At 40.3% G+C, this 21,129-nt stretch overlaps 1 protein-coding gene across 1 annotated transcript in view; it reads left to right on the plus strand.

Annotated features, from left to right (window-relative positions):
- Positions 1-20,051, plus strand: part of ARHGEF28 (Rho guanine nucleotide exchange factor 28) — an 84,395-nt gene extending 64,344 nt beyond the window's left edge. Inside the window, exons 27-28 of the mRNA XM_071425183.1 lie at positions 2,071-2,371; positions 18,967-20,051. Of these exons, the coding sequence (XP_071281284.1) occupies positions 2,071-2,371; positions 18,967-19,127 (462 nt within the window). The 3' untranslated portion in view covers positions 19,128-20,051. The remainder of the gene's footprint in view (positions 1-2,070; positions 2,372-18,966) is intronic.
- The last annotated feature ends 1,078 nt before the right edge of the window (positions 20,052-21,129 follow it).

Below are 21,129 nucleotides of genomic sequence, written 5' to 3' on the forward strand. Positions count from 1 at the left end.
CTTTCCAACCTCAACCATTCTGTGATTTTAAGCTAGATACCTAGAAAACCCAAAGTTAGGCAGGTGTTTTTTATATTGAGAAGACAGAAATTATAAATATGAGAATCTGTGTTTTATTCTGCTTTACTACTGTCTTTGTAAGACCCATTGTGTCTCTGCATCTTGTAGAAATATTTAATTATTGTAATGCTTAAGCATATAAAGCACTTAATGAAGTTTTTGGTTGCTGGCTTTTTTCCTGGACCGCTAGCTCTAGGGAGGAAAAGGTGCACCTCCAGGAGTAACAAACATCAGGCTCTTGTGAACTCCACATATCAGGCCCTGCTGTCCTGTTCCTTGAAACAACCAGCCCCCTAGGGGAAGAGGTTGGTGTGTGGCACCATCTCTGACAGTATAAATCCTTGGAGATGCTTATTATTTGGGGGTGCAATTTAAAGTAGCCCCAAAACTGCTTAAGTGTTTAATAATAAAAATGATTAAGTTTTTGTTGAAGTTGAAGGGTGCAGTCTGCCTCTGAACTCAGCTGTCTGGGTGCTCACCTGCCAGGTCAGTCCTTATCTCTAATACCCGCTTCGTGGTTGTGGTCTTGATTTCCATAACTGTCCTCTAAAGCACCTGAAAATCAAAACATTTTGCCTGGCTTTTCCACATATGGAAAGCTCACTGACCCAAACAGCTTCTTTTTCCCCTCAGGTTCTTGTTTTCACAAGAAAATCTGTAGAGCCTTTCTTCAAGCCATCACCTCCGTAGTTTTTCAGCTGGCAACTCAACCATAACCATTTGGCATCTAAGATTGTGCCCGCCTGAGGGGTTAAAGGATTGGCCTCTGACCTCCCCCTTTTCATCTGGCTTTTGTGAATACAGTGTGTACATGACTTACCCATATATGCTTGCTAGCCCAAACAACGAAGACACTTTTTACTAGCATATCATGTGCTACAGTTTCGACTTGTTTGGCAGTGCTTAAGAAGTGGACGATAAATCCAAAACTGAAGTTTCCCATCAGCTTTAAGGAATATGACTTCTAAAATCTTTCGAAGAGGGGAAGTTGAAAGATAATAGTCTGATACAGGGATATTCAGATGTACAGAGAGGCAAAATAATTCAATGCTGAGTGTCAGAGAGTAGTAGTTTTTGTAATCGAATATTTCATTTGTAAGTCTGCTTGTATTTTTTTTCAAGTAGACTACATGGCTTTGAATCCATCCAGACCTTAAGATTGTCTTTCTCCTGTATTTCCACTACCATACTCAGTGCAGCAGTGGAACAGGTTGAGTGATAGTCGGTCAGCTGGTATTCCCCTCCCAATGTTTTTGTATTACGCACAGCCAAGATAATTTTTGTGTGACCAAACAATGCAATAACTCACTCTTAATTCTCCTGCTTTTTTTGTGAGATTGGCCTTAATAAACACCTGCAGACAAAGAGTCTGCAGGAGTTGCATTTTCCGCCCTTGGGAGCCTTGGCTTGCTTGCTAAATCTCTTTGCCATCCCCAGTTTGACTGCTGCAGCCCTGTTCTCTGTGATTGCCTGTCTATGTGAGGTACAGTGTTATTTTTGGATTGCAGAGTACACAGATTTACATATGAGAAGTGGCACCTTGTTGAGCCATGAGGCAAACTACTTCCAGACTACTACCCTCTGGAAGTAGTCCGCAGAGCTCAATGCATCCCAGATAGTGGTCCTTTTTTATCTGTGACTTCACAGTTATTACTTCTTTCAAGGTGAGCTAAAACCAGATCTGCTAGGTTATTGCTGTTTATTCCTGAATACACATAAAATTTAATATGTTTTGAGGTTAACCTCTGGCAGATTAGATGACTATTTGCAATGAATCCCCATTCTGTCTGGCAGTTAATTTTCTGCATCCTGCTATAAGTATTCTTCAGGATGATGCTTATAGTCATACACTTCAGTTTTATACAGTGGGAAGCAGGGAGTTGGACTCCATGATTCTTATGAGTCCTTTCCAACTTGACATACTCTGTGATTCTCTGGTTCTGTTGCTTGACAAAGGTGAAAGTAAAATTCTGTGTTTTGTTTTTTGCTGGTTTTTTTCCCCTTCTGCAGATAATGGGACATAATCAATTGGACAGCTTACATGGTGAAAATGCATTCTACTTCAATGAAGCTGTAGTGTGTGTGTCTCTAAGAAGAATCAACAGATCAAATTCTTCTCTCATTTATGAGGACGGTGTGTATGGGATGAATATCTCAAATTCTGATGTAGCAGGGGCTAGTGAAAATCAGGTGGACCTCAAAATGGACACGTCTTGTCAGCCAGCATTAACTAGTCCACTGTGGAAATCCACTAGTTCTTACCAGCAGAGGTCTTTTTCCTGCAAAAGCAACAAGGATTCTTTTAATAATGGTAATTAATACTTTATTTAATTAAGAAGTAGTACAGGCAGTTTGCCCCCTCTCTGGCTGAATAGTCCTAGGAACAAAGACAGCTTGGTAGTAGGGGAAGCAAGCGATTTTGATAAAACAGTTGCATGCTTCTTTGCAAGATTTTTCATGATAGGTGAGAAAAACAGCAGAACAGAAATACAGAAAATTACTGAAAAACCCCACAAAACTCCTTTTTGTGTCTGCATAATAGTACTCAGAATGTGTTTTTCTCTCAGTCTTTTCCCAATGCTTTTGCACCTGTTTTTTGTGAGCAGAAATCACTCTTCTACAAGTGCATTTTATTGATTCTTTGAGAACATATGTGCACTACTTGATGATTTCTGGTTAAAATAGCTTTTGATTTCCTGTCTTAGAATGATAATCAGTGTTCAAACACCCTTTTCTTGCTTCATTAAGGGATGAAAATATCTTGAAAGATCTGTGGACAGACAGTGGTATCACTTCTAAGGAATAATATAATGTTTGAATAAGTTACATCAGTAACTTTTGCTGCATTACCTTTCTTTATTCCTGCATTTTACCAGTACTCCCAAAGATACGTAGGCTGCATGGCAAAGATACGTAGGCTGCGTACGGTGGCTACCAAAATGGGTGGAAGAGGCTGCCTATCTGAGCACTGCGTGCACTGAAAATTCCTTGAAGGTCTTAAAAACTTATGAGAAATTCTAAACTATCTGGGGTTTATTTTTATTTTGCACAATATTATTTTTGATCTAACTTCTTTCATTAGTGTGAGTTGTAGACCAGGATGTAAAAACACAACAGCTAAAAGTCTTGGGGGCCAATGGTGCACTTTTGGGGTAAGGGATTAAATGATCTGGTGGGATTTTCTCCACAGTTGTGAAATTCAGGAGACACGACATGGCAATGCTGCAGCAGTGCCTGAGCTCCCATTTTTGTGCAGTTGGCAGTGCAGAATAGCTTCTGTTCTCACACCAGCTTGCAGGTGTCAGATCACAGCAAAGACCAGTGGGCAGCAGAATTAGGAATTGAAAACACAGGCATAAGGGTTAATTGTCTTACATTGCTGATTAAGGAACTTGCTCCTTGTAATGAATTAAACAGGCATCCAGTACAACCTTACTAGTCTTTGGTATGTGGATTGCCAAAACAGCATGTTATAACCAAAGGCAGGGCAGGCTAGTCACATCACTACAATCAGCAAACCAAGCTGATTAGTAAAAGAGATTAATATTTCTAAAAATGCCTAAATAAGTAGCCTGGTGAAACTCGTTCTAGTTTGGCTGTGGTCGTCATTTTAGTTAGTGTGAATTTGAAAAGGAACACATATGTGGGTTTAAAGCTCTCAAAAGTGGCTTAGCTTGCACTGGCAAACATACAGATAGAAACTAACCAGGATACTTTCTGTTGAGCCCACATGAGAGCATCTTTTTTAATTAAACTGGCTTGTACCAGTTAAATTGCACTGATTCTAAGATAAGCTGGTGGAGCGTCTGTGTCTCAAGACACAATGGACCAGCTTTGTGTTCAGCTGTTGTCAATGCATACTGTGTAGACATCGATATCTTGCCCTGGTAGCGGGCACCAAGGCAGTCCCAGCACTCTTGGGGACAAGCTCTGGCTCCAGAGCCCGCCCAAGAGGCCAGTGTAAGTGTCTGACCAAGGTGTGTTGGCAAAATGTGCAGGTACTGCCTGGGTGGTGACACAAGACACCTTATGCAAAGGAGTGAAGCAAATCCTTGCAGCATTCTGATGGTTCAGATGATGCTGTGAAGCCTACCACTGCACTGCTGGAGCAGGCAGGGCTGGAAGCCTCCCCCCAGAGAGATGTGACATCACATTCTATGGTTGCATTTGTTATTGAGAAGATGACAAGAATTTTATGCTTTGATCATGCAGTGCATGAGTCTGCATGATTCAGACTTGCTTCTGTCTTGCATCTGGACCACTGTACAGGGAAGGACTGGGGAATGAGAAGAGTGCTGAATTTCCCCAAGGGACCATGCACATGGAGATTATGCAAATCGCTTGTTCCTAAGCAATGTCAATCAAATTGAATAATATAAACATTTCATACTAGGAAACTGATTTTCTTTTTCTTGAGTAATTTTGGTCATGTTTTCTTCCCCAGAGAATTTAGCAGAGTTTCAGAACATCTCCAACTTTTGCCTCTGCTTTCTGACACCTCAGCAGGATATAGTCAGTTCCAACCACTTTGAAGGAAAGCCATCTTAAATTCAGTGAGGGAAAGAACTTAAAAGTTAGCTAAAATCTTCAATATTTCACGTGGATGAATATTTCATGGCATTTTTGTGCATTTCCATGCATTTTCCACCTAGCTTTGTGTATAAAGTCTCATAATCATCTTTAAAAAAAATTCTTAAATAATTTGTCAACATAGAACTAAGAAACAAATACTTAGTATGGTTTACTGCATATAGCCATGCACCACATACATACATAGCCAGAGCTAATATATAGTTAAAGTTTTGTGTGTACACAAAAGAAATTTCTTGGGTTTGATTAACTTTCACAGAATTATTAGGCATTTTGTAAGAAGTCTGCTCTATCAAAAAAACCCGCTTAAATTATTTAAAGAGAAGCACCATCTAAACTTGTTTCCAAGGAGTTAATCAGACTGCATTCTACCATATGTTAAGTAGTATTCAATTAAGCTTCATAAATATACAGAAATGAAAACGGCTACATTACTGTAGTGCATAATTTTCCATTCATATTTCCTAAGGTAAGACATAGGTGTCTTCCCATAGCTAACATCATGATTATGTATCATTGTTCTATGTGTATGGGAGGGAACTTCAGTAAAGACCTTCAGGCAAGTTCCCACTGAACTGAAACTGGCATAAGTAACCTCACTAGAAAAGGTGTGTCAGTCAACAGGAGGAAAATATGATTGAAAGAAAAATGTGTTAATGCTTTACAGTAATGGTTATGAAATTATCTGCATGAAAGAAGCAAGTACTTTGGCTAATTAGGAAGGAGGGGAAGTATAGGTTTTGTGTCAGACTAGACTGAGAATTGAATAAATTAGTCTTGCATTTAGTTGACATGTCAAGTTAACTAGCCAAGGTGATGCCTGAGGATTTACCTATGAATTCACCTCTTTGATTTCAGGAATCAGGGCAAGTTTAATTCTTTTAAGCTTTGACGTGAATAGATTGTTTGCTGCTGCTACCTTAACTTCATTTATTCAGACATTGTAGTTACAGAAATAGAATTGAAAAGTGATATATCTGGAAAACTGCTGAAACTTGGATGTGGGAAGGTTTTACCTAAGACATTTAGTATGAAGAATCTATACATGTGACACAGTGAAAAACATAGTTTAAATCTTTATGGGGAACATAGGAAAACCTGTGATCTTCATAAGCAGCCAAATGCAAACCCAAGGAGCAAAAAGAGGACTCTATTTGACTAATGTAATTTAAATCTTTTTTAAAGGACAGAAATTTGTACATATATGAGTATAAACAAATGAGATTGTTTGATTTTGGAAAAATTATTTATTTATAGTGGTTTTCATCAAAGTAAGTGATTTCTAGAGATGTAGAATATTTAATTTGCAACAGAAAAAGCAAAGATTCCAGAAACAATGCGTTGTATCCTGTAACTACTAATTTCATATAGTTTATATGAAATTTCCTTCCTGTTCCCTAAGGCAGATTGTGCTAATGGCTGTTACTCTGTTTAACCTGTTCTTAAAACTGTGTATCAGATTCATTTGCTTTGGTTACCCATTGTTACTTTAGATGGCATTTAGAACGTGCATTTTTGTCTGTGCTGGTTTCATCTGGGGTAGAGTTAATTTTTTTCTCAGTGGCTGCTATAGGGCAGTGTTTTGGATTTGTGCTGAACAGAGGGTTGATAATACAGAAATGTTTTTGTTACTGCTGAGCAGGGCTTGCTCAGAGCCAAGGCCTTTTCTGCTTCTGGTACAGCCACACTGGGGAGGGACTGGGGGTGCTTGGCAGGCTGGGAGGAGACAGAGCCAGGACAGGTGACCCAAACTGACCAAAGGGATATTCCAGACCATGTGGCACCAAGCTCAGTGTATAAAGTGGGGACAAGAAGCAGGAAAGGGGGGGACACTTGTGGTGATGTCATTTGTCTTCCCAAGTAACCATTTTGCATGATGGGCCCTGGCTCTCCTGTAGATGGCTGAACACCTGCCAGTGCATGGGAAGCACTGAATTAACTCCTTGGTTTGTTTGCTTGTGTGCACAGCCTTTGCTTTCTCTTTTTATCAGCCCATGAGTTGTCCTGCTTTCACCCTTCCCCAGACATTTTGGTAAGAGAGGGGGCTGTGTGGGGCTTGGTTTCTGGCTGGGGTTAAGCCACCACTACAGCTACCTGAGCTAACCTAAGTTGTGGCCTAATGACATTGTATAAAACTGTCTGCTCTATGTTTGCATCAGGGAGGTTGAGAACAATAGGCCCGGCTCTTTTATCATATTTGTGTTAAGGTGAATTTGTTGCAGTCAGGAATATATACAATGTAAAACTGATACAAGTGTGATAAAAAATAGGTGAAATATGCTTTGCACCACAGTGTTAAAAAGCCATCTGAAGTGGTACAGGCTCTTTGTCTATGCTTCCAACTCAACACTGGATTTTGGCAAGGAGCAAATCTCAGTAACTCAGGGCCTTATTCAGATAGCATAGCTGCTGCTGCCAGTGCTGGAAGTGGCTGATGGGATACCATGATGAGAACTTAGTTAAATAAGATTACTTTCATCACTTGGAACCTGGTAAATAAGGATTAGCAACACCCCCAAAAAAGTCACCACAGTTCTGCATATGTAATCATTGTAAGCTAATTTTTATATTGCTGTTGCTGAAAGAACTCCTTCTGATTTTTCTAAGCTGGATTGTAACTGTGTCCCATACAGCACACACTTTAAAACAGCATCCTTTTGAGTCAGTGACAGGCCAGCCCCCTACCACTTGAGAATTGCATGTGAAGATATGTTTCAACCTATTTTTTCTGGTATGTCTAATGATATTTTTAGTAGTGCCATTTTTTTCACTGTCTCACAGTGACTGAATTCTCTGTGATTTTCTTTCACTTGGAAAGATGGAAAGAGGGAAATTTTTAAAAAGCAAAGGGTGATATGACCCACGGAGCTCACAGTTTGTCAGGGAGCCTCCTGAACAGGTGTCATATTTTGTGCTACTTTAAATTTTTTGTCTTTTTTAATTGAGTAGATGCCACATTGAGAACAATTCTAAATTTATTTTTCTGTGTTTAATATTTCCCTACTAATTTAAGTGCAGATGGCTACAGAGGTGAGCACAGGGCCCATTCAGTGCTCAGTGCAAGTTATAATGAGAATAAAATTAAATGGAAATATATAAGAATATGAAGTTGAGAAACATCAGCACCAGCATCTTCCAAGTTCAAAATCTCATTGATTTATTAGAACAACTGAGCTGTTACTTTTGACTCTGCAATAGGCAACAGCAAATTCTCCATACCATAAAACACTGATTTTCATGCTCTGCCGGAAGATTTCCATGGCTCTGAGATACTTGGATGAAATGAATCGGAGAGGAAGTTTTTTTTTCCCTCTTCAGAATGATGCTGCTGTTTGTTTAAAGCAAATGGCAAAAGGGATTAAATCACATAGCAGTGTGATACTGAAGTCAAAAAGATGTCATTATATGTCACCTGCAATTAGTATATTTCAAGAAACACTTGCTTTTCACTTCTGTAGAAGTCAGATTTTGTTGTTCTGTTACTAATTTTCTCATCTCAAAACACTTTTCTAATTTCTGAAAATAACCACAGTAGATGCAGCACTATAACATAATCCTTTAATTAAGGCAGCTAATGTTATTCTGGTTTTATTTTGTACAGTAATGTAAGTAATGCCTATCCTGTGTAATGTCTGTCTGATTTTATTCTTTCTATTATCTTCTCCTTTAGAGATCATTCATTTGTGGAGGGAAGTTTAAAATAGTGCCCATCTTTAAGGTTATGAATGGAGTAAAAAAGATTGCCTGACCCTGTCTTTTGAAGTACCACTGGTGTTGATGTAAATCTGCACACAATATTCAGGCTTTCATTAACTGCAGACTTACTAAACAGCAACAGAATGATGGCTGAGTCTTTCTAATTTTTCTCACACTTATGATTCCACCAACTTCATTGTAGTGGTTTATGGAGTCAGTGGAATTAGTGGTGTCAATAAAATTGGAATTTTGTGGATGATCCCCCTTATATGCAGATTTATTCTTTACCTGTATTGTGTTTTTTCTACGGGTAGAAGTTTCAGGGAAGTAGAGGGATGAAAGGAGAAAGCAGAAAACCATGGGCAGAGGGATTTTAGTCAGACAACTGGTTCATAGTGAACTGGATCCTAAGCTCCAGCTCTGGGATGTGCAGAGATGTGACTTGGATAGCAAGTCTGCAGGGGAAGAGGTAATCTCTCAGGAAAAGGGCCACAAAACGGCAGTCTTGTTGGTTGTTTGATGTTAAGAAGATTCCTTAGGAGTTCTTTGTTTTCCTTGGGAAGTGCTCTCTGTGGGTGGAGACCTGGCTGCAGTGCCCTGCTTTAGTACATTAAAATATTTTGTATGTATTTTGTAATGAAGTTAGTGCCTGAAATAGATGCACTAGTGTAAATAAATAATTCATTCTAATAGCTGAGCGAAGCTGTTTATGGGTGATCAAATTTTGCAAGGTATTGAGTATGCAAACACACCCTGTAAAACCATTTAGCTGAATCACCAAGTGTATCTGTCTGGCTTAGTTTGAAAAGTACAATCTCATTTTAATTATTTAGTATAATACTTTACATATTCCAAGAAATGGCCCGTAGCATGTTGTACAAAAATAATGAAGTGTTAGTAATATGAAACCTCCTCATCATCATCTGCTGTTAAATATTTATTAAGACACTGGGGAAGATTGTCTGTCTTGTGCGGGTGTTCATCACAGGAGCACCCAACTGCCTTCCAATAAATTTCACTGGCTGTCACCAAACTGGTAGAGGAGATTTCATGGAATATATTGTTTCCCCTTGCCAGATGCTGTAGGAAACTTCTTTTGGGTGTGAATTTTTAGTGGGGCAGTAGAGAGGAGGAGCCTTGGTGCTTGTATGGAACTTAGTTATAGTTTAATCAAATAGGAAGACTTCCAACAGTCACCTGCTGAGATTCCTTGAGTGTTCCTCAGAAGTTTGATCTAAAACTGGGACATAAATGATAAAAAATAGATATGATTTTTCTATATTTGTTTAGGGTCTGTTGTAGAAAAGTCAAAAATCATGTAGTTTAAAAGTCATTGAATATATTCCATGATAAAGAGTATATGAGAGACAGGGAAAGCAGGGTATTTGGCAAGGATGATTTTTTCTTTCTCTTTGTTAATTGAATTTGAAAATATAAGGGTAATTGTTGCTGACATAAAAAGTGCAGGGAAGCTGTCTTCTGTGCAGAGCAACTTGCCATTGGGGATGGGATGAAGGTCTAAGGAAGGCTTCTGCATTAAACACAGGCAATTTAGAGCTGAAGTGAAAATGAATACAGGCAGGTGTTTTAAAACTTGTAGTAAAGGTGAGGTAGAAGGAGGAGGTGATGAATTCAGGCTTAAGGGTAAGACCAGTATTGCTCATACACAGGAGGAGTGGGAGCAGAAGAGAGGAAAGTAGATCCAAGTGCTCTCCACACACTTGTGGGATGGACACACATGCTTATTTGATAATTGTGGGGTTTTATGGCTTTGATGTACAATTTTTCCTTTACCTCTTGTGCAAACTGTTTTCACAGCAGTTATATGTTCACAGAACTTTTAGCAAACAGTTAAAAAGGGCATTCATTTCAAAATATTCAATCACACTGTAAATTCCTATGCTTACAATGCAAAATATGGGGAATGTACAACTTTTCCATTTTTTTCTTGATTTTTTCAAGGACTCCAAGAAGAAAACATGAGTGCATATACTTTCTGCCAAAAATGAATAAAAATGGCTGTGCTAATACTCAATATGCAATAAAAAAGTAGTGAATATTTCCCTCAGTTTTGACCTTGGGAGAGAACAAGTATCTTTGCGACTATAGATAAGAGGCTTCTCTCAGATGCTCACTCATGTAGTCGTGCTTGTATTTTTTCCTGTATTAATCAACAGCAGCAGCTTCTATTAAAGGGTAAGATTAGCATGTAATTGATTTGAAACAGGTGCTTTGCCTGATTTTTTTCTTCTGCAGCAATTCTATATATTGACTTAGTGCTCTTCTGCTGGTCTCTTTGAGTTTTGATCTTGTCAGCTTTTATGAGTAAGAAGTGGTGGATCTGGTCTGTTGTTGGGAAATTACCCTATAAAACCAAAGTGCTTAGGAGGAGACTTGAGTGTTTTATAAATTACCTCACCCTTTTGGCTTTTGTAACAGAGCTGTGCCCTTCTGCTACTCAAGAAAATGTTTGCCAAAGTCCAGAGCACTCTTCTTTATGTTGCACCTGAAAGACTGGCCAAACGCTGGGGACTAAATTGATTTTTTGCCAAGGTCTTTGATTTCACGTTTATTTCAAAGTGAAAAAAAAACCCCAACAAAACAACCCGCAACCAAAGAGTGTCCATAAAATATGAGCCAGAGTTAATCAACAGTCTAACATCTGTCTGTGGTAACAGTTCAGAAGAGGAGTTTTGATGTGCAAATGTCCCCTTTTGTTTCAAAGGGAATGACTTCATGTTCCAGAGACTGCTTTTTCAGGGTTAATGCTGGCCGTTTCTCTTTTTTCGGAAGGGAAGGAGGTAAAACCTCACTGCAGTGTTTTATCTTCAGGGTGCAAATTGGGACAGTGGGTGAGGGAAGTGTGGGGATGTGCTGGCAGGCAGCAGAAAGGGGAACTGGTTCATTGTCCCTTGAGTCCTTGGTAGTGCTGTTTGTGTCTGTAACTTTATGGGGTTTCTGTTTCTCCATTAAACATTCAAGCAGGAACATTCCCTACTGATGGCCATTTGTTTTGACTTCAGTGTGCTGGCCAAATGACTTCAGCAGATGATGGGCTGGGAGGAAATGGTTGCAGACCACTTAGTTTATACCCGCGTTGGACACCTGAAAAAGGAGGCTGTGGGGGTTTTCAGTGCTTCCCCACCACTGTTGCCAGTGGTCAGGCGAGTAGCCCTGCCCCTGGAGAGGTGCTCTGTGTGGGTGTGCTGCTGCCCTGGGTGCGGCAGGGGCCCTGCGGCGGCAGCTGGTCACGTTCCTTATGATCCTGTGTAGGAAGAGTGTTCTTGGGGTTTTATGGTTCTTTCCTCTTGAACATTTGAGTGCAGCTGTGTTTAATGAGCTGGAAAAGAAGTAGGTCAATAAAACATGTGTTCGTTGTTAGCAGAATACCTGTTGGACCACGTGTTTGTCTGTAATTGACCATCTAAAGCTTCAAAGCTTAGCACAAGGACAATTTAATAGGGAATTAATACTTAAATAAATTAATAATAACAGAAGCAGACAGCTGTCAGGCAGTCTGCCCTCCCAAGGTGAGACTGTGGGTATTTAATGCACAGACAAATTATGATTTCAAGTCAGACCTATTTTTAAGTCTCTCTTACTGATATGCATTAGAAAAACAGCATGCCAAAAATAGCTCAGAACCCGTGCGCTTCAAAAACCAATACATCTGATAACATAGCCATGTAACTTGGTTAAAATTTTAATCAACCTAATCAATTTTAATCAGCATGCTATGAATTTGATGTTGAAGTGACATTATCAGTATTTGAGCTTGAGTTAGTTTTAAAATATTTTCTTTGGTAAACACCAGTGTTAGAAAGAGTATGTTTACTGGGCCTTAATAAAAGGAAAATGACTGCATCATCACATTACTCCAAAACCTGGAGTATGAGTTGGAACTTTACGATAAATGCAATTTCGCTGGAATAAATATGTATTTTGTGTTTCTGGTGTCAAGAATTAAGTCCAAATTGTCTAGACGAAACTACACTGATGACTTGTGAAGCAAAACCTGAAAACGGACCTCCATTGTTTTACCTAAGCCAGCAATTACACAAAGAGTAGAAACATGCAGAAAAATGGCAATCCCAGTAATTTTACCCTAATCAAAAATACAGCATTCAGATACAGAGAAGAGTTATGTTTCAGACCTTATTCATCATAGACTTTGAATTCCTTCTGTTTTCTGTCTTGTAAAAAAAAATGTACCAAAATATGCTAAGACTAATTAATGTAGGATATCTTCTGAAATAATTTCTCATCGGATTTTTTGTGTAAAGATGTCTTACTCATGAAGGTGTTTGTTTGCTTAAGAAATACAGTGGCTGCTTTTTCACAGGGTTGGGCTGGTCAAAAGTAAATAACAGCATTACAATTCCCAGACCGATTTTCTTGACTTATTCAGTCAGCTGGAAATGGATTAGGCTCCTCTTTCCTTGGAAGCTTTAGGGTCAAAATATTTTTTCCCAGTGTGTTTTTTGAGACCGGGTACCAAGTTCAGTTCCTGCTGTGAAATCAGCTTTATTGAGTTGTGAAGGGCCTGGTTTGTTGATGGTATGTGAGCTATGTTCAACTGCCAGTGAAACTGTTGGGAATTATGCTCGAATCATCAAGGCTCACACATAACTTTTCTATAGCAAGTGTTCTGTTCTGGATCGGTAGCAGCAGTATCTTGGTTGTTCCAGGTGGTGCCCTGGCGTTCCAGGTGCCCAGTACCACTGCATGGTGTTCCCTTTCTTCCACCAACTTTAAAGAACTGAACTTGCAGTATGGAAAATCCATTGCAATCTGGGAAAGTCTTAGTAGGCATTAAAAAAGGCAATCAAAACTGGTTATGGTGCCTTTCATGGTGAGGAAAGGGAGAGGGGTTGAGGTGCTTGGAGTTCCTGGGGGAATTGACTGTCTGTTGCTAATGAATCTGCATGGAAACCACTGGGAGCATCATTAGAGACAAAGAGCTGCTGTGGGATTTGCCAGTGGGGTTTTCAGTGGATCCCATGGGGAGTTAGGCTGCCATTTGTTGTTGAACTGTGGTGGCAAATGAGGGCCTGTTACCCTTGAATTCCTTTGAATATCCCAGACCCGGTAGACTTAGCACTGGTTGTTAGGTGTCTGCTTGTGCTTTGCATTATGCATGAGTGCCAGTGTCGGGATTAAATAGAGCAGCTCTGCCATTTCAAATAGCTGTGGCCTGAAGCTGATGTGTCAGCTGTCAGTCCAAATGAACTTGGTACCAGTTGTTATAAGTACATGTAAAACCAAAACCCAACTCTATTTATTAATTCAGAAGGTTAGTGGTTTTGTGACTTTTCAACGTATTTGTTGCTAAAAGTGGCATAAATCGCTCTTCATTTAATGCAGTTTTATTATGCAGTTTTTATTCTGTAAAGAGGGCCAATGTGACAGATCTCGGAGAGTCACAGCAAGGTAATTGTCTGCAAAATCCATGTGGTGCGTTCCTTCCACCCTCCCCCTCTTTTTTTTCCCCCCCCTTTTTTCTTCCCTTTTTTTTTCTCCTTCCTTTTTAGAAATGACTAAGAAGTAAAAAAGTATCCAGCCTGGCCTGACCTCAGAGCTAACCCAGCTTTGAGGAGGAGTTTGAATCTGAGGCCTTCTGAGATCCCTTCCAATTTGAATTATCCTGTGGTGCTGTGAAATCAGGGTCAGAGCTGAAGGAGGAACACTAAGGGCTTTCTGTTCAAAACACAGAGACTTGAGAGGTTTTTTGTTTGGAGTGTTTCTTAGTGCCTTGGTTCTTCTGTCCTTCCCACAATCTTCACTGTGTGCAGTCTAGCCTTAACATCAAGAGCTCTGATCCTGGGGGAGAGAGAGGAGGGGTGCAGGGGGTGAAGGAGAGAATCTGTGGCATTTATTTGATGTGGAAGTGCTTACATCCTATGACAACAGACAGGAGGTGAGAATCAGTGTGACTAATGAGTTGTTTACTTGGCTTTTGTGTCCCCTGCCCCCCTAGGTACATGGGCTGTGTTTGTTTTTATATGTATTGATTTCAGATTCCTGCAAATACTATTCCTTTGTCCTTCACCTTGTCAGCAGTTTGTGAGATACTACTAATCCTGTCTCTTAATGCTGTGGAAAAGGTAGGGTAGTTAGGATGCAGAATGCTACTTGTTTTTTCTTTCTTTTCCTGTACAACAGTAACATGTTTTTAGCCAGGAGCTGTCATTTCTCAGAGTTTGGACCCAGACCTTGTTTGAAAATCTGAGGTCCCCTTATAACTCCCTTGAGAACTGATCCCACATCTGACAGGCCTGCCATGTGCCATTGTTTTTATATTGAGGTGGTCTAAAAAAATATGGAAAGAGTAGAGTGCCTTTCTGCAGTTTCCTAATGTTTGTCCTCATGGTACCTGACCAAAACTCAAGGAAAATGGGGAAAAAAATTGAATTTTAGTGTTGAATTTGACAGTGTCTGTGTGAATGAGACAAGATTAGTGTCTCATTTGTGATTAGATGCAGAATTTGTTAGAAACATCCTCTAACTACTTTTGCAAAAATTGGTGGGGAAGACTGCTGGGAATGCCTGGGGTTTCTTTATTCAATGAAATGGTCTTAGCTGAGATTAAAAGGAGTAAAAGCTGTACTTTAGGAGTATTTAATACTGAGGTGTGGCACAGGCTACAAGTCCCAAAAAGGCTGAAGTGCTGTCACAACTTACCTAATATTTGGTCACCAGTCTCAAGCACACCCTTTTTTTGCCTTGGGTGTTTGACCAGCTCAGCTTTTGAAAGAGTGCATTTCTCTGGTCTGCTGTTCACTTTTACCTAGGGTATCCATGATGCAGCTGTGGATCTGGCTTGTTCTTAAGGAAAGACTTACCTGGAATATTGTAGGAGGAATATGTTTTTTTAAGTGAAAAATAGGTGAAGGGGGTTTCAGTTTGCACATAAATTCTGGGGTCCAGGGTACAGAGAGATGCTGACAGCTCTTGGCTGGTGCAAAAGTGGGAGGGAGCAGAAGGCTGTGCCAAGAGTGTACTATGGAAGGATCTGAGCTACAGCTCAGATTTGTTAAAGCTTTGGGAATAGTCAGGGAGTATTTTCTTCATTTATCTAACTGTGAAAGAAAAACAGTGCAGATGAGCAAGTGGATGGCTATGGCCAGGTACAGTCCTTTGGTTTGTCCTCTCTGGGAGGGTGTGAGAGCACGGCAGCAGGCAGAGCCCAGCCCGGGCAGCAAGGGTGTGGGCAGGGGCTGTATCCAGCTTTTGTCGGGCGTTGGTGATGTGGGTGCTGGTCTGGTGGGCGCGCTGTTGAGCCAAACACAGCCTGCCAGAGAGAGCGTCTGCTGGTAGCTTGGAGGAGAGCAGAAAAAAGGGTAAGTAAATGCTGAATTTAAACAAAGGGGATAACACAGAACTCATTTTATGGCTCATTTTGACAGGTGAATTACAATCACATTGACGGAAGCTCATAAAAGGCCAATGGTGTGTGTATTTGCCTGACTCTTGATCCATAGTGAATTCTGATGTTTGCCTCAGTGCAGCAGAGAACGGGCCTGGAGAGGGACTGGGGAGTTCCCATGGGTGCCCCAGCTGCCAGGGGATCGTGGGAGAGCTTCTTGGGTGTCATTTTCTGATAGCAGCCCCTTTGCTTTGCTGTCTGCACAAATAATCAGTTTGTTTTCCTTTTTTAGTTTTATTAAGCATCCTCAGCTCTCAGAGTTCTTTAGTAGACATCAGGTGATGTTTTCAAGTCTTGTTTCAGAAGTTTCCTCCTTGTTTTGGGAGAGCATTTCAAGAGGAAGATTTCTCCCACCCTTCTCCTGCTTGGTGACAAGGGCAACTCAGTTTTCCCATGCTATACCAGAGAGCTCAGGGGAGGCTTCTTGGCTGCTGTTACTGTTCTGCATTACAACAACCAAGGCTGGCTGGCAGCTCAGTCCACTTTTCTCAGTCTCCATTCACCTGAAACTGTTGTTACCATTTCTGGCACTTCTTCCACACTTCACATGCACTACCCTTGGGGCACATCACGCTGCTGCCTGTGATACCAGCTGGTCTGCTAGCTCAGCTGCTTCCAGCATGGCGCAGGGCAGAGAGACAGCAGCCACCCTCCCCGATGGCAGCCTGAGTGTGTTGGCCTTGGGGACACATTGTGCTTTTGTTAGGCAGAGTCTGTGTTGAGTGCCACCTGAAGTGCATCCAAAACCAGCCCCTTCCCTCCTCAGTTGGATTAGGCACAACCTTTCCAGGCTGAAGCCACTCGGTGCCCCAGCAGCGGCTGTGCTCCTACCTCTTGGGTGCTCTCCTGCTGTTCCGGTTTCCCAGATGCAACATATTTAGGAAAAAAAATTAAAAAGAAGCTGAACTAGTGATAAATCATTAATTTTGATAGTGACAGGATCTGATTTGTTTTTGATGCTGAGAGTTTTCACTGCTCAGCTCTGCTGCTTGTAGTTATAACAGTTAATGAGAAAGGGTTTGGAAACAGCTACTGTTTTAATTGCTGAAGCAATTACTATTTAGTTTTGATGGTGGAAAATAATTGCATGTAAGGTGTTTCTTTTCTGCGTATTTTCAAATTTGTAATTAGGCTTCTCAAATTATGTACTTCATAAACTTTGGAAACAGATCTTTCAAATAAGTGTTTACTCCCTGGTATTCTTATGTACATAACTTGGGTAATGTGAATAAACTCGCAGGACTTAAAAGAAATATTAATGTGGGTAAAATTACCCAAAAATGTAAGTCTTTAGAAGTAGAGGAACTTCTGCTAGTAGGGCTCTTTTTAATAAATAAACAACCCAAATGCATCCAGTTTTCATAAAGACAGACATATTTTTGCTTTCTTCTGTGGGCTGCAAATTGCAATCATTTTCTAATATAATCATCAAAAAGAAATAAATGCAGACATCATCTTCAAAAAATCAGGCCTGTTTGACTAAATTAGGGAGTCAAGATTTTCTGTGTTATGTATTGCAAATAACTCACAATCAAGCAAGACTTACTCTGGATTTTCATTAAGACTGAAACTTAATTCAGAATAAAACAGTAAAAGAAAGACAATTGAAGACTAATTTTTGTAACATTCTATGTCATCCCACTGTGACTAAGCTGATTTATAAATACCTTGCTCCTGCCATTGACTGTGCAGTCTTGGCAGCAAGAATAAGATGCATGTGATTTATGCTGGGAGCTGCAGCCCCAAAGCCTGTTTGCTCCCTCCAGCTGTGAGAATATCAAAGAGAAGATGCTGAAGGCAGAGGCTGCGATATGATGTGTTCCCACATGCCCATTGCATAATCATCCCACACTGCTCCACACAGCCCATGCCAGGGAGCAGCCAGAGAGCCTGGGCTTTTCAGGATGCCAGCAAGCTTGTTTTGCCTTGAACTCCTGCCTCAGCGAACAAGACTGATGAAAGTCACATATATTTGGGGAATGCCAAATGTGGGCATGTGTCACTATGAATTGTCACCAGCTAAGTGACATGGTGTGTAAAAACGCAAATAGATCCTTCACAGTAGATTTCCATTGCACATACACCTGAGAAGTAGGGACCAGAGCAAGCATGAAATGTCTCTCCAGCTCTGCATGAGTGATCAAGGCTCAAAGAGCCCCAGTTCTTGGTTTGCATGCTTCTGGCATTACCAAGGAGTTCAAATCTCCCTTTCTTTCTACAGAGTCCTTTTTTGAGAGGGAAGAATGAAAATTTAACCCTCCTGATGTAATAGAAAAGTTGGTCAGGCTAAGATTACAGTGAAAAGTGTTGCAGCATATCCATTACAGATATTTTTCATTGCTATGCATGAGGATACACATTCTTTGTTACACAGCTTGTTTATATGGTAAAGTTGCTTTGAAGAAATACAGATGTAGAAAAGTCAGGTACTGAGATGCAGGTCCTGAGGGCCCAAAGTGCTACAAAATGCTGACTAGGGATAAAACCCAACTGTAGTCATGTTGTTTTGGTTTATAAGGCTATATATGGATCATCATAGAAGTGTTCATTGTGGAATGCTGGAAAACAAGTACATGATTCTCTGCATTTGTGGGAGAAAATTGGAAAGATAATAAGATTGTTGTGAAATAATGTTCTAGTGTTTGGATGCAAGTGTTTCTCTCCACATCACACCAAAAAGATCAAGACAGAGTAGAGTAGGTAGTTTATGTCAATAAACACAGGTAAACTTGGTAGAAAAAGTTGAATGCAAATGCCAGCCATGTAGACTTTTAACTTTGCTCACTTAATTCTTTTGCATCCATAAAAGGAAGGCTTATGAATAAAATTCTGTGTAATGATGAAAACTGTATTAATGTTACAACTGTATTATTACTAGCAAAGATACTGATTATATGCTGTGTGCTTCCCTCCAGCTCAATTCTGACCTCATTTATGTCTTTCCATTATTGTGTATCTGTTTAGTAAAGTATGGCTACACATTTATAATAATTATTATTACTTGAATATATTTCACTAACTTTGGGTAAGGTACCTCTCACCAGGCTGTAGTATAATTTGTGCTAGAGTACTGTTTTCCTTTCCAGACAGATGCAGCAAACTAGAAAATGGTGCTAATGAAAAAGTCGGAATTTTCCCTTTTTGATGGCAGGGGCATGGCAGAAAATGCATTGTCCTTCTCTTGTGTGTTACAGATCTGAACACATCAGAGACCCAAGGTTCCCAGACAAGTGTTCCAAACCAGGGATCCATCCAGTCACCACAGGTAGATGAACTGCTGCTGAACCACCAGCCTGAGAGCCTGCAGGATGCAGAGAATGGAGCCAGAGTAGAGGAAAAGATTGTTTACCTCTGACAACTTGGTTTTCTAATCTCAGTAGCACTTTGGAAAGACAACTGTGTTTGCTTTTCTAAATTTCTGTAGTTGTTCTCTGTATGACCATCTGGCTTTAAGGGTAGTATTTAATAGTAAATGCAAAATTTTCCCCATGATAAATACAGCAAGTAAGTTATTTTGAAGCCATTGTTGTATAATCTTTAATTTATGACATGATTTCAAATGCTTTGCAAGAAGAAATGTGTAGCAGGAGAGACATAACATTTTGAAATTGTAAAGGTGGCACCAAGGACTGTGAAAGCTAGTGTTGATTTTCTTGAGTCCTCTTCTTACAAGGATGAGCTAAGAGAGATGAGTCTGCTACTTGAGATTTCAGAGTGTCTATCAATAACAGCTGTGATATAACATGAGAAGACAGCAATGTAACAATGATGGCTCAAGTCTTTGCTGAAATGTGCTATATACCCTTAGCTGGTGGGTCATTTTCCTTATCTTCTAGCTCAGGAACTGCTCAGAAGGGGATGTTTTTTATGGTCTGAGCATAATTGCATAATCGTAGGTGTTTTCTCATATCCCAAAGCTTATTACCATTTTGATACTACTGCCAATTTCTGTGCAGAGATGCACTAAATCAGTTACTGTGTTATAACTGTTCCTCATTTCATTAAGTGTCCTTACACATTAAAATTTACCAGATGAAACCATCTCACTGGTCAAAAGAAAATAAAGGGGATAAATAGTAGGCTTCAGTTAACTGAACTCTTCTGAAACTCCACTGCTTTCCTGTGTAGAAATCAGATAACTTTCTGCTTTCTGATTCCTGGGATTCTCTGTCTTAGGCAGTAAGAAACCTGTTTTGTGCCTTTTTGTGCCTTTTTGTCTTTCTGAAAAATTCATACACTTCTGTCAAACTTAATAAATGTTCTGTGCATTTCTATGAAACTGTAATTTTGATTCATTTTGAGATTCTCCAGATAAATAAAAAAATTGGAGGAAAAAAAAGTGTCCAGGCCTTGTTTGCACTGAGGTCTGCTGCAGATTGTGTTGCTGGTCCAGCAAAGCCAAAGCTGTGTATTTCAGCTGACAAAACCAAGGATGTGCCTATCGCCACTTAGCATGGCTGATGGCATTGGCAGGGGTGCAGCAGAAATGGAGCTGCACAGCTCCTGCATGCTCCTGCACAGCTGCCTCACATCTGCCCACATCTGCCCAGCTCAAGGAGCAGAGGAATGCAGGATTGCTCCCACCCCTTTGACTGGGTCAGCCCCAGGTGCCAGTGGTTTCCATTTTACCTTAAGCCTTGTGTTGTGAAACGTCTTTTGCAGGCACAGAGTCTTTCTTAGATGTGTGCATTTGTCAGCAAGGGTGTCCTGACTGAGAAGGATTAGTTTCCAGGGACTTGGGTGCTTCAGGGAATACCTGAAAGCAGAGCTTTCTGAGCTGCATCTTACTGGCCTCCAGAGTAGTAGTTCACTTGGTATTTTGGGCAAACAATAAGCACCTGGCGTGATGAGCAGGATGTGATTCTCAGCTATATTAAACGATGTGCAAATGCCATCAGGGAAAGACTGGGCCTGCAGATGTGGTTTCTGGTGTCTGTGCTCAGCTTTCAAGACTCCTGCTAACCTGACAGCACTTTAAAAATATGTCTCTTTATAAGAGAAAAAAAAACCCAAAAACCTCTTTTATAATATCTAGAACTGTTTTATCTTCTTTATTTTTAACAATGAGATTAAAATTAAAATGTGGATCCAACTTCTCTTAAGGGCCCTGCAGTAGGGACAGAGAGTCAGCAATGAATTCAAGGTTGCCACCTGAACAGCTTTTTGGCAAATTTCTGAGTAGCCAGACTAATTTCTTGGGATGCTGTATGCCCCAGGATATGTGCCTTGCCCAGAGACCCATGGGAAATTGAGAAAAAATGAGCAGTTTTCTCCACAGTTACTCTCTTATTATGTCTTGGCTCTAACATCTGGTATTGGTTACTGTCAAATCCAAACTGCTGGATGGATTGCTGCTT

Source organism: Agelaius tricolor, unplaced genomic scaffold (genome assembly GCF_023055355.1).
Source record: "Agelaius tricolor isolate 1412-34295 unplaced genomic scaffold, bAgeTri1.0.p SCAF_4, whole genome shotgun sequence".
Classification (NCBI taxonomy): Eukaryota; Metazoa; Chordata; class Aves; order Passeriformes; family Icteridae; genus Agelaius; species Agelaius tricolor.